The 12281-nt window shown below is 36.6% G+C and overlaps 1 protein-coding gene across 4 annotated transcripts in view; it reads left to right on the top strand.

Annotated features, from left to right (window-relative positions):
• The first annotated feature begins 11366 nt into the window (after positions 1-11366).
• KCNH7 (potassium voltage-gated channel subfamily H member 7) overlaps positions 11367-12281 on the top strand; it is a 482562-nt gene continuing 481647 nt past the window's right edge. For all 4 annotated transcript variants that reach the window (XM_032880309.1, XM_032880308.1, XM_032880307.1 and 1 more), the window contains exon 1: positions 11367-11673. In XM_032880309.1, coding sequence (XP_032736200.1) covers positions 11598-11673 — 76 coding nt within the window. In that variant the 5' untranslated portion in view covers positions 11367-11597. The remainder of the gene's footprint in view (positions 11674-12281) is intronic.

The following is a 12281-nucleotide window of genomic DNA, read 5'->3' as shown; positions in this document are numbered from 1 at the left end:
GGAAGCAGGCTCTCCGCTGAGCAGAGAGACAGATATTAACCCCTTGTCAGATACATCACTTGTAAATGTCTTCTTCTATTCAGTAGGTTGCCTTGTTGTTTTGTTGATGATTTCCTTCACTGTGCAAAAGCTTTTTATTTTGGTATAGTCCCAATTGTTTAATTTTGTTTTTGTTTCCCTTGCCTGAGGAGTCATATCTAGAAAAATATTTCTATGGCCAATCTCAAAGAAATTACTGCCTGTGTTTTTCTAGGATTTTTTATGATTACAGGTCTCACGTTTAGGTCTTTAATCCACTTTGCCTTTATTTTTGTATGTGGTGTAAGAAAGTGGTCCAGTTTCATTCATTTGTATGTAGCTGTCCAGTTTTCCCAGCACCATTTATTGAATAGACTGTCTTTTCCCAATGTATATTCTTACCTTCTTTGTCATAGATTAATTGACCATAAGTGTGAGTTTATCTCTGGGCTCTGTATTCTATTCCATTGATCAGCGTGTCTCTTTGACCTAATACTTATTAAATGGTGATAATAAGATCTGTGTGCTTTTTTTCCCCTTTATTAAAGAGGATATATGTTGATTTAATGGTACTGTAATGGTCTGTAACTGTTACACATCATTATTTCCTTTTATGGGAATTTATTGTTTTCTTTTCATGAGATGAAGGAGTGACTCATTATTAGTAATGATATATCAAATATATACTGAATTATTTACTAAATTTATTACACAATGATCTTCAAACTATTCATTCAGCAAATAATTAAGTATATATACTACATACTATATTAGGTATGATATATGATATTTTATTTATAAGATAATATTTTAGGATTTGAGGCTTGAACATCTCCTATTTTTTTTTTTCATCTTTACAACTAGATAAATACAAACACTGCAATACTAACACAAAACACTTCTGTCATCCCCAGAATTTCCCCCTGGGCCCTCTATATGCAATCTTTTTCTTCGCTCTCTACCCTCTTACAGCCATTTATCTATTTCTATTTGTATAGTTTTGCCTTTTTAAGAATAACTTTACAGGGAATCACATAGTTAGTATGATTTTATGACTGACTTCTTGGATTTAGTTCAATGTTTTAGAGATTCATGCATATTGTTGAGTATCGATTGTTCCATTTTATTCCTGTTGTATGAATAAACCACAGTTCTTTCATCCATTCACTGGTTTTTGGAACTTTGGGGGCTGTTATGAATAAAGCTGCTATGAACATTTATATGCAAGACTCTGGACTTCTGTTGGGGCATGTGGTAAAATATAAGCTTAACTTTATATGAAAGTCATTATAAAAAAACTTTATAACTTTTGTAGGAAACTAATTTCAATAGTGGCTGTACCATGCTTTATTGCTACCAGCAATGTAAGAGAGTTTCACCTGTCCAACACCTTCATCAAAACTTGGCATTGTCAGGATGCCTGGGTGGCTCAGTTGGTTAAGCATCTTTTTCTGGATCAGGTCATGATCCCAGGATCCTGGGATCAAGACCTGCATCAGGCTCCCTGCTCAGTGGGGAGCCTGCTTCTCCCTCTGCCTGCTGCTCCCACTGCTTGTTCTTTCTCCGTCTCTCTCCCTCTGACAAATAAGTTAAAATCTTAAAACAAAACAGAACTTGGCATAGTCAAACACTTCTTTTTAAAATTTCAGCCATTGGGAAAGAAGTAGAAGCTAATTTTGGTTTTGATCTTTGTTTTGCTTAATAATTTTTGGACATATTTTCAAGTGCTTATTGACATCATTATATCATCTTTAGCATGGTGTTTACTCAAATATACTACACATTTTTATTGATTTTCATCTTCTTATTACTGACTTCAAGAAAACCTTATACATTCCAGATAGAGGTACTTTATTATATATATATGAATTACAGTTTTCCCCAATCTTTGGCTTGCTTTTTATTCTCTCAAATGTTTTAAATTTTTTTTGAATTCCAGCTTATCATTTTTTTCCTTTATAATGTGGGTTTTTTTTCTGTGTGTTCTATTTAAGAAATCTTTGCCTAAGTCAAAATCATTAAGTCTTTTTACTGTTTTCTTCTAGAAATTTTATAGATTTAGCTTTCATATTTAAATATAGAATCTATTTTGATTTAATTTGTGTAAAGTGTGACATAAGGGTTGATTTTTTCCCATATGGATTTTAATTGTTCTAGCACCAATTATTGAAAAGACTACCCTTTCTTCATTAAATTATCTAGGCTCATTTGTTGAAAATCTAATTGTCATAGATATTTGGGTCTATTTCTGAACTCCCCCTGTGGTTTCATTGATTTATGTATCTTTTTACATAACGTTGCATTGCGTTTATTAATGTAGCATTGTAGTGAGCATTGAAATCAGGTAATGTAAATCCTCCCACTTAATTCTTCTCTTTTCAAATTGTTTTGACTATTTTAGGTGGGGTGGGATTAATAATACATTTTAGAATTGACTTGTTAATTTCTATAAAACTCTGTTGGAATTTTTATTATGATTGCACTGAATCTATAGACCAATTTGAGGTTAAATTAATGTTAAATTGACATTTAAACAACATTAAGTATTTTGATCTATGAACATTGGTATCTTTCCGTTTATTTATGCCTCCTTGAAATTTTTCCAAAAACATTTAGTAATTTTTGGTGTATTAGATTTATTTATGTTTTTAAATATATCCCCCTATGTAGTCTATCATCTCTAGGCTATTTTACGTTGCCTTGTATTTTAATTTTAATTTCCAAATATTCATTGGTGATATATAAAATATGTGACTTATTTTTACACATCCACATGTATATTATAAGCTTAATAAACCCAATTATTATTTCTAAGTCTTATTGTGAGTTAATTAGGATTTTCTGCCAGAACAATTATTTAGTCTGTGAATAAATATCACTTCATGTCTTCTTTTTCAGTGTGTGTAATTTTTATTTATTTTTTCTACCTTTTCCCAGTGACCACCGTCTTTAGTGGAATGTTGAATAAAAACTGTGAGTGAACATCTTTTCTTGTTCCTGAACTTAAGAGGGAAATAATTTAATTTGTTACCATTAAGGATCATATTTGAAAGAGGCTTTTTTAGAGATGCTTTTTTATCATGTTGAGGACATTCTCTGGTATTCCTAACTTAGGTTTTCTTTTTTTTTTTAAATGATAAATTGAAATTTATTATTGTCAGGTTTTTTTTTTTCTACATCTATTAACAAGATCACTTTTTTCTTTTTATGTCAATATGGTGAATTACACTGATTTTTAAATATCAAACCAACTTTAAGTTCTTGAGAGAAACTGCACTCAGTTTTCTGAAATTTAGGTGAGGGAGGTTCATACCTGTGTTCTACAAGAGTTTGTGCTCTGAAGTCTCTTATAATTTCTTTATATGGTTGCAGTATACCATTTCTCTCATGATCTGGAAATTTTCCCTCTTCTCCTTTCTGTAAAAATTGTTTTAGAATGGTATTATTCTTCCCATAGATGTTTCATAGATTTCACCAATGAAGCCAGTGAAACTGGAATTTTCTTTTTAAGAAAGTTTTAACTACAAATTTAATTTTTTAAAATAATTATTGAACTGTTCAGGTTATTAATTTTTTTTGAGTGGGTTTTCTTAATTTATATCATTCAAGTTTGTATTTCATATAATTTGACAAGTGTGTAGGTGTAAAATTTTTCATAATCTAAAAAATTATTTTTTATAATAGTAGGATTTGAAGCATTGATTCCTTTTTTATTCCTGAAACTGGTAGTTTGTGTTTCCTTCCTTCCTTTCTTTTTTTTTTTTTTTCCTGATCCATCTGGTTAGAAAGTTATCAATTTTATTGATCCTTTCAATGAACCAATTATTGTTTTCATTGATTTTTATCTACAGTTTTCTGCTTTCTATTTTATTACTTCTGCTCTTTATTATTTTTCTCCTCATGCACAATTTGTAGAGTTTTTTTGTTGGTATGTTTTGTTTTGGTATTTTTTTTTCTTCTCATTTTCTAACTGGGGAGCTTAGACAATTGATTTGATACATTTCTTTTAAAAATTATGCAGTTAATTCCATGAATTTCCCTTGCAATTCTGCTTTAGTTGCATCTGACAACCATGTATCATTTTGGAGAATTTGTATTATTGTGTCCTCAATTTCAGTTTTTTGTTGTTGTTGTTATTGTTGTTAGTGTTGAATTACTCTTAATGTCACCCATTGTACTTTTTAAAAATTTTAGGTGTTTTGCATACATGTCTAGAGTTTGATTTGGATCTGTTTTTATATCTTCCATTTCTTTTGTAATAAAATTCATTTTTTTCTAGATTTTGGACATAGGTAGTTTATTTATAATAACTGTGTTATGTCCTCATCTGCTAATTCAGTTATCCATATTCTTTCTGGTTGTTTATATTGATTGGTTTTTCTCCTTTATTTATTTTTTGCATGCCTGATAGTGTTTGGTTAGATGTTGCACATTATTAATTTTGTGTCTTATATGCCAGATTTTATTGCATTCCTTTAATATACTGGTCTTTGTTCTGAGACATCATTAACTTATCACTCTAATCATTTTGAGACTTGCTTCTGAGCTTGTTAGATCAGTCTCTGCTTGAGGTTTCATTTCACCTCTTAATGCAGTAACTTTCTGGAGAGTCTCACCAGTGTTCCAAGCATTAGTAGGTTTTTTGCTTTAAGTGGTGGCATAAACAACTATTTCTAGTCCTTTGTAAACTTTGGTAATTGTTATGTCAAATGCTTTCCTTAGTTTTTCCCTCTAGTCTTGGGTTGTTCCCTCACACACTTGTGCGCATTAGATGAGATTTGAGTTGACATCTATGAAAATAGCTGGGCGGACCTCTCTTTCTGCACAACTTCCTTCTCTCCATGATTCTGCTTTGTAAATTCAAGCTGCTTTGATTTCCCTGAACTTCAAACTTTTTCTCCTCAATTCAGTACACTGAGCTCTGTTTAGTTTCCCACTCAATGTACTCTGGTCTGGAAATTCTATTTAGCTGGTAAGCTGGGGCAGCCATAGGGTTCAGCTTATTTTTGCCCTTCTTTCAGGAAACGGTCTCCTGTGTTTCTTATTGTTGAATGTCTAAACACTGGTGCTTTCAATATTTTGTCCAATTATATGGTGCTAAACTAAGAAGTTAAATTCTGATCCCATTACTCCATCCATTATGAACAGATCTGGAAGCCCAAATGATAGTTTCAGATTATTTGTTTAGGATAAAACTGGTTCCTGGTATACACATTTGCTTAAAATTTATACACCTTTTATAGTGCAATAAATCTGTCTAAAGATAGAAGGAAATTTTAAAAAATAACTAAAGAGTATTTCTACCAGAAAAGAAGCAATGCAATTTAGTATAATTCTAGGAAAAACTGTATTTCTACAATGTGTAAAGACCAGTCACATTAGATTTAATGAATACAACAGATAATCTGGATAATGAAAAAAGGGCGTTTGTTAACTAAGAAACAATTTTAAGGTTTATGAATATAAAATAAATTTCATACACTACCTTAGTCTTAAAAAAACTGTAATTTGTAAAAACTGACTCATTTTTGGTCCCATATAGTAAATTACTTATAAATTGAGAAAAGAAATCATCTTCTAAAACAACCTTACAAGTACACTTAATCAAATATTCATCTAGGATGTCTATTTTAATTTTTTAAAAATATTTTATTTATTCATTTGAGAGAGAGTGATACTGAGAGAGAGCATGAGCAGGGAGAGGGCCAGAGGTAGAGGGAGAAGCAGACTCCCTGCTGAGCAGGAAGTGATGGGGGGGCTCGATCCCAGCTGATGTGGGGCTCGATCCCAGGACACTGATATCATGGCCTGAGCCAAAGGCAGTTGCTTAAACAACTGAGCCTCCCAGGCACCCCAAATGTCTATATAAGTTTTTAACAAACTTGGATTTCATAAACTATAAGAGCTATTAGTCATTATTTTCATATATCAATTACTGACAAATATATTAACAATCCACATATGAACAGATTATCTTCTGTAAGAATAGTGGCTTCTTTTAAGGAAGTGTTTATTGACACCTTATTCTTGGGGCTCCTAGGTGGCTCCGTCAGTTAAGCATCTCATTGTGAGATTGAACCCATGTGGGGCTCTGTACTGGGTGTAGAGCCTGTTTGAGATTCTCTCTCCCTCTCCCTCTGCTCCTTCCCCCTCCTCTCTCTCTCTAAGAAAACAAAACAAAACAAAACAAAAACAACAGCAACAAGAAAAAAAATACCTTATTCCTCACAAAGAAGACCTAAGTTTTACAGTAAGATTTACACATAGTTAATGAGGTGATGCAAATATTAATCATTTACGTAAAAACTATAATGTGAAGTATGTTATTACAAAAGTATCTCAGGTAAAGTAATAACCATTTGGATTAAAACTAACATACAAATTATGTTATCAGGAAAGGATCTAAATTTTATGAAAGAATGTTCAGTTTTCTAACTATGCATGCTTATGTTAATATATTAGAAATAGTCACTGGAATTAGTCCAGATCACTCAGACTAATGAATACAAGTATGATTTACCTACTCTATACTCTACCTTAATTTTCATGCCCCAGAGCACACCACTAGCACTACCTTAATCTAAAGTAGTTAAGTCCTGTATGTTAATATTACTGTTACTAATTTACTAATTTAAAAAATATAGTTCTTAGATTATAGGACAGCTGTTATTTAAATGTTCACTACTTGCTGGAGTTTGCACCAAGCACTTTATACCCATTTTCCTACTTATTCTGTACAGAAGAAAATGAAAGGGATTGTTATACTGATTTTATTTTATTTTTAAAAGATTTTATTTATTTATTTGACAGACAGAGATCACAAGTAGGCAGAAAGGTGGGGGGTGGGGGGAGCAGGCTCCCCACTGAGCAGAGAGCCCAGGGCTTGATCCCAGGACCCTGGGATCATGACCTGAGCTGAAATCAGAGGCTTTAACCCACTGAGTCCCAGGTGCCCCTGTTATACTGATTTTAGAAACGAGGTATAAATAAGAAAGCTTAACTATTTTCATTGGTTTCTACTATAATGGCAATTTCAAGTTACAACCCAGTTTTTTTCTGCCCTTTACACTACCCCATGCTGCACAGAAATATTGTTTTAATGGATGACCTCAAAATTTCTGCCTCTTTTGATATTTTAGAACTATGTATCATAATATAAGCCAGAATTTGCCTAACTTTTAACTGTAAAGCCAGAAGTTTCTTAGGTTAAATGTGACCCAGTTTCTAGAATACCCAGGACCCTCATAGAAGGCCACATTAAAATAACCTCTATAATGCTACATTATGCCCATGAGATTATTAAACTAATTTTGCCAAATTAAGACTTCAATTAATTTCATTGATTTGTATTCTACATTATTCAAAAAATATGAAACAAATTACATTGTTTATTTGATTTCAGAAATTTTTATTCTTTGTCAATATAAGAATGCCTCTTATATAGCCCATAATAGGTGCTACTATTTCCTTAAAGATTCAAGCATTAATGTATGATACTTAAATATTGCAAATGCACAGTTCTTAAGCAGGGCTTCATTAATCCACCTGTATACAGAATTTTGTGAGTATGAAATTTATGGAGTTACTTTCTATATGGTAAACATTGTTAAAAAGTTTCTAACGTACTATAAATACTAAACTACTTAATCTTACAATAACAGGGACAATTAAATAGCTTTAAGAATATATCATAATCTATTCTGTATCTTTGCCCATAAGTAGATGTGTTGAGGGTTAAACTGTATACTTGATAGGATTTTAATGTTGAATTCACGTGCTTTGTTCAATATTTGGACGTCCGAAAAAATCCTCAAATACTAAAAACTTATGAAATCTGGTCTCAACACAATATCTAAGTGTGCTTTAATAGATGGTGGTGATGAGGGGAGGGGTAATTTTCCAGCCAGCAAGCAGCAATGATTACCATCCTCTGGTTTGATTCTATTATTGGCTGAATATAGATTGATGTACTTGTCTCCACTGTACCAATGTATAATGCATGAACACGATTACTGGGGTAATTTAGAAACAGGATGCCTTTAATCTTCTGTGCAGATCAATCAATTACAATACATAGGTTATAGAATGTCCTATGATCTTACAGTGAATCCTTAATAGAACTAATCTTAGAACTAAATGAGGTCGGGGGAAAATGTGAAGCCCACAGAGATTGCTAAAATGAACACAGACAATGGAACTTAACTATTATGTGTTTAATTACTCAGAACAAACAAACAGAGACCACTCTGAAGGTTGTAGAGAAAGAAATAATGTATCAGGGAGTGAAAAGTCCCTTTTTCTCTTGAAGCAGCCACTTTTCCACCTTTAAGGAGGAATTCAGGAGTTTTGAGATTCAATAAACTGTGAAAGTATCAAACTCCTACTAGAAACAGTTTGCACTGTTACCTTTTGCATGTCAATACGTCTTGTCATATGGCAGATAAATCTGTTTCAAACTGCATTTGGAAATGCCTGTTTCCCTTTAAAGCAATATTCACTCACTGAATTTACTTGCGATTTGAAAAAGAAATAATTTTCCATATGACCTTGCCATAACCTACTGTTATTTGATTGTGCCTTTATAGTGTACTTGAGACCTTAGTGAAAATCTGCAGAATATGAAGTTTGTTCAGTTTTCTCTGGAGTTCTTCCTTTTTTTTTTTTTTTTAAGTAGCTCCAATACAGAGCTTAAACTGACAATTGTGAGATCACCTGAGCTGAGATGAAGAGTTGGACACTCGGGACACCTGGGTGGCTTAGTCATTAAGCATCTGCCTTCAGCTGAGGTCATGATCCCAGAGTCCTGGGATGGAGCCAGGAAACCTGTTTCTCCCTCTCCCACTCCCTCTGCTTGTGTTCCCTCTCTTGCTCTCTCTCTCTGTCAAATAAATAAATAAAATTAAAAAACATAAAAATAGAAAGAGTTGAACACTGAACTCACTGAGCCACCCAGGCACCCTGTTTCCTCTGGAGTTCTTGATGAGTTTTGGAAAGAATGCATTTGAGCTTGGATTAAGCTAACAAGCTTAGTAGAAAAAGAAGTTTTTTTTTTTTTAGATATGGGGTGAAAATAGCATGGTTTGTGTGGGTATCCAGTAAAAACAAGTAGTGTATATGAGTATATCAGGGCCACTTGCCTGAGTTTGCTGTTGTGTTGTCTGTGGCTGGACGTTGGCAGAGTTTCTAACGGCAGAGTCAGAGTCAGCACCACGGATAGCTCCACACATTTAACACCTGGGAAAAGAACTCCACTGGAAACAGAATGATCCAGTGATCCACTTACACTGCAAGGGAGGAAAATAAAGCTGTACATTGGAGGAGCGTGTCTTTTTATGTTCCGAGAGAAGGAACTGTGCAGATTCAAGAAAGCCCAAGCTACCATAAGAGCCTACGGGTTTGTTATAGATTGCTTCTTTTTTTAAGTTAAGCTAATTAACCTGAAAATTCAACATTCCCAGGCAATGTCTCACGTTTCTAATTCATTTTTATTACTCTGACATGAAAGGGTGAGATTTTCTCATGTTGTGGGGAGTTATTTTTTTTTTGTTTTGTTTTGTTTTGTTTTTTTGTTAGTTTGTTCAGTGTTTGGTGATTTTTGGTGATTTTTTTCTTGGCTGTGCTTTCTGCAACTTTCTGAAGTTAAAGTCGTTATGTTTATTTCCTCGTTATTTATTGCAATCCACATGATTCACCTTCATAATCTAAACCTTTCTTTCCGCCCTTTTCAGTTCCATCCTTATTTTTTTTTTAACTTCAGATTTGAGGTTGTAACTGAGAAAATATGAACCCGACTAATTCAAGGCACAGGCAAAACAGGCTAATGAGTTGCAAGAACCCCCAACATTATCAGGTTTTTATAGAGGACTTAGGACTTTTATCAACAGCTGGAAACAAGAGGTTTGTCCGTGTTCTAGTAGCTCCATAGGTTGTAGCAGTAGCAAATTCCATTTAGAGAAAGGGATGTGGAAAGAGACTATTAGGTTAAAGGAGACAAAGCAAGAAAAGCTAGAAAAAAACAACTTAGAAAACACCCTCTTCTGGTATGACTTGTCACATTTGATTTCCTAAGCTCCAGGATGACTATTTGGACAGAAGTGTATGTATACATGGGATTCCCACCTTGGGAGGCTCTGAGAAAAAAGAACGAAGAGGACTCCACTCTGCTCCTTGAACACTTTCCCATCCTAAACGAGATAATTTGTTAGAAATAGTGGAAGAGAGTAAATAGAATGGTGTTCCTAGTGTGTTTAGGAGGAAAGAGGCACTGGAGGTCACACCAAGGCTGGTAACTCTTAGCCCCACCCACCTTTTGTTCCTTCCCCCTTGCAACCAGCCTCGCCCATTTCAAGCACTTCCCTTGTTTCGTACCAGTTGCTCACAGAGTCTTTGGCCTTACCCTCTTTCTCGCAGCCTCCAGCACCTAGAGACCCAGTCAACCCCCAACGTTGCAACTCCTCAGGGGTTCAAACAATGAGACCGGGCATGCCCAGCGGCGGCGCCAGCAGCCTTTAGTCTTTGGGAGACTCGGCTCAGCTCCGGGCAGGAACAGGAGTGCCACTTCAGCTAGGGCTTCGGCGCCCACCTCCGAGGAGTCCAGGAATCCGAGCTGCACCCTCAGGCTAAACCTGCACCCTTAAGTGGCTCATCCTCAATCTTCAAACTCCCGAATGCCACCAGAGCTTAGAAATAGTCCTCCCTGAAGGACTGTTTTCCCACCTGTCTTTTCTTTGCAGCTAAGGGTGTTTTAGCTACTGTGGCGTGAGGAGCTCAGGGATGGAGCCCTGTGGCTGGTGGCCGTGGAGATCACCTTCCCAGAGTAGCTGTTTGTTACTGAGTTTTGGAGATTTCTTGGCTGGCTTCCGTTAAAGCACGCTTGAGTAATCCGAGCTGTGGCGGCGCCCAAGCTCTCGGGATAAAGGGTGTATGTGTGTGTGTGTGTATGTGTGTGTGCGTGTGCGTGTGTGTGTGTGTGTGTGTGTGTATGCGCGCGCGCGCGCGGGTGAGTGTGTGTGTGTGTGTGTGTAGGGGAGAGGGCGGGGATAGAAACGTCAACTCCCCCCAGCGCCCCCCCCCCCCCCCCGCCTCCTTTTCTTTCTCGCCTTCCTGCAAGAGCCGCACGAGTCTTCCATCCCCCCCCTCAGCCATCCTCACAGCTCTGGGCAACCGCCAGGTTAAGCCCATTTGCACTGGGAAATTGGCGCTGTTTGGGAGAAGAGAAACAGATCGATTGCCCTTGTGACTCCCCGCCCCCCTTCCATCCCACCCCACCCCCACCTATCCCTCCCTCCCTCCCCCTCCACCCCCCTCACCCCGCCTCCTTCCCTCTCCCCACCCCCAAACCCTCTCACCCGAGGCAGTCCGGTGCGAGGCCCCCTCCGGAAGGTGAAGGGGATGGATTGGACTCCGCTGGGGAAAGCGGGTGTCTAGAAGTGGTGCTAATGGGAAGAGATTTCTGGTTTCAAAAGAGGATGCTCTGCCACAAAGAGCGGCTCGCGCGCTGGCCTGGGCTCTAGCGGAGGAGAGATCCCGGGAGAACTCCAGAGCTCGGGGGGAGCGCTCCTCGGAAGACCGGGGTCAACATGCCTGTTCGCAGGGGGCATGTGGCACCACAAAACACATTTTTGGGGACCATCATACGGAAATTTGAAGGGCAAAGTAAGTTCATTTGTTCTCTTCTCTCTCCCTCGCTTTCTGCTTTGACAGTGCACTTGGCATTCGTAGCGTACAGGCTGAGGAGCCGGCAACTCCCGGCTCCTTCAAGTTAACAGGCTGTGAAACCGAGACAGGAGGTTCGAATGGCAGCAGGAGTGTTCTCCCCCAGATATTAATTCTGATTTACATTTTAGATTATGGTCTCCATTATAGGAAGCAATCTGATCCTCCTCTCCCACTGCTCCATTATCTGCTTTGCTACTTAATGTCCTACTCTTCTACTATCTTAAAGGGAACGTACTAGTATAACATGGGTTTATATTTTGAGGCTGTTTAATTGTACACTTTTTGAAAGTCAGGAGTAGGGCAGAGCATACCACTGGAACAAGAGAATGTAAATGGTAGCTGCGATGTAAGCGGCTATGCAAACTATATTTTACCTTGGTTAAATCGCAAAGCTGTGTTATGGCAGGGATGCTTGCTTGCTGTTAGTTTATAGAAGCTAAACTTTGCATTGAATCAATGCAAATATATCCCAAGAAGGATAATCTGGAAAAAGCAATATCTGATCCGTACTGGTTCCCAATGCAAACGGTTCATTATTCAAAGCA

This window comes from Lontra canadensis, unplaced genomic scaffold (genome assembly GCF_010015895.1).
Source record: "Lontra canadensis isolate GAN:19392208 unplaced genomic scaffold, GSC_riverotter_1.0 scaffold69, whole genome shotgun sequence".
Taxonomy (NCBI): Eukaryota; Metazoa; Chordata; class Mammalia; order Carnivora; family Mustelidae; genus Lontra; species Lontra canadensis.
Note: the sequence above shows the minus strand (reverse complement) of the source record. Positions and strands in the feature narration are given on the sequence as shown.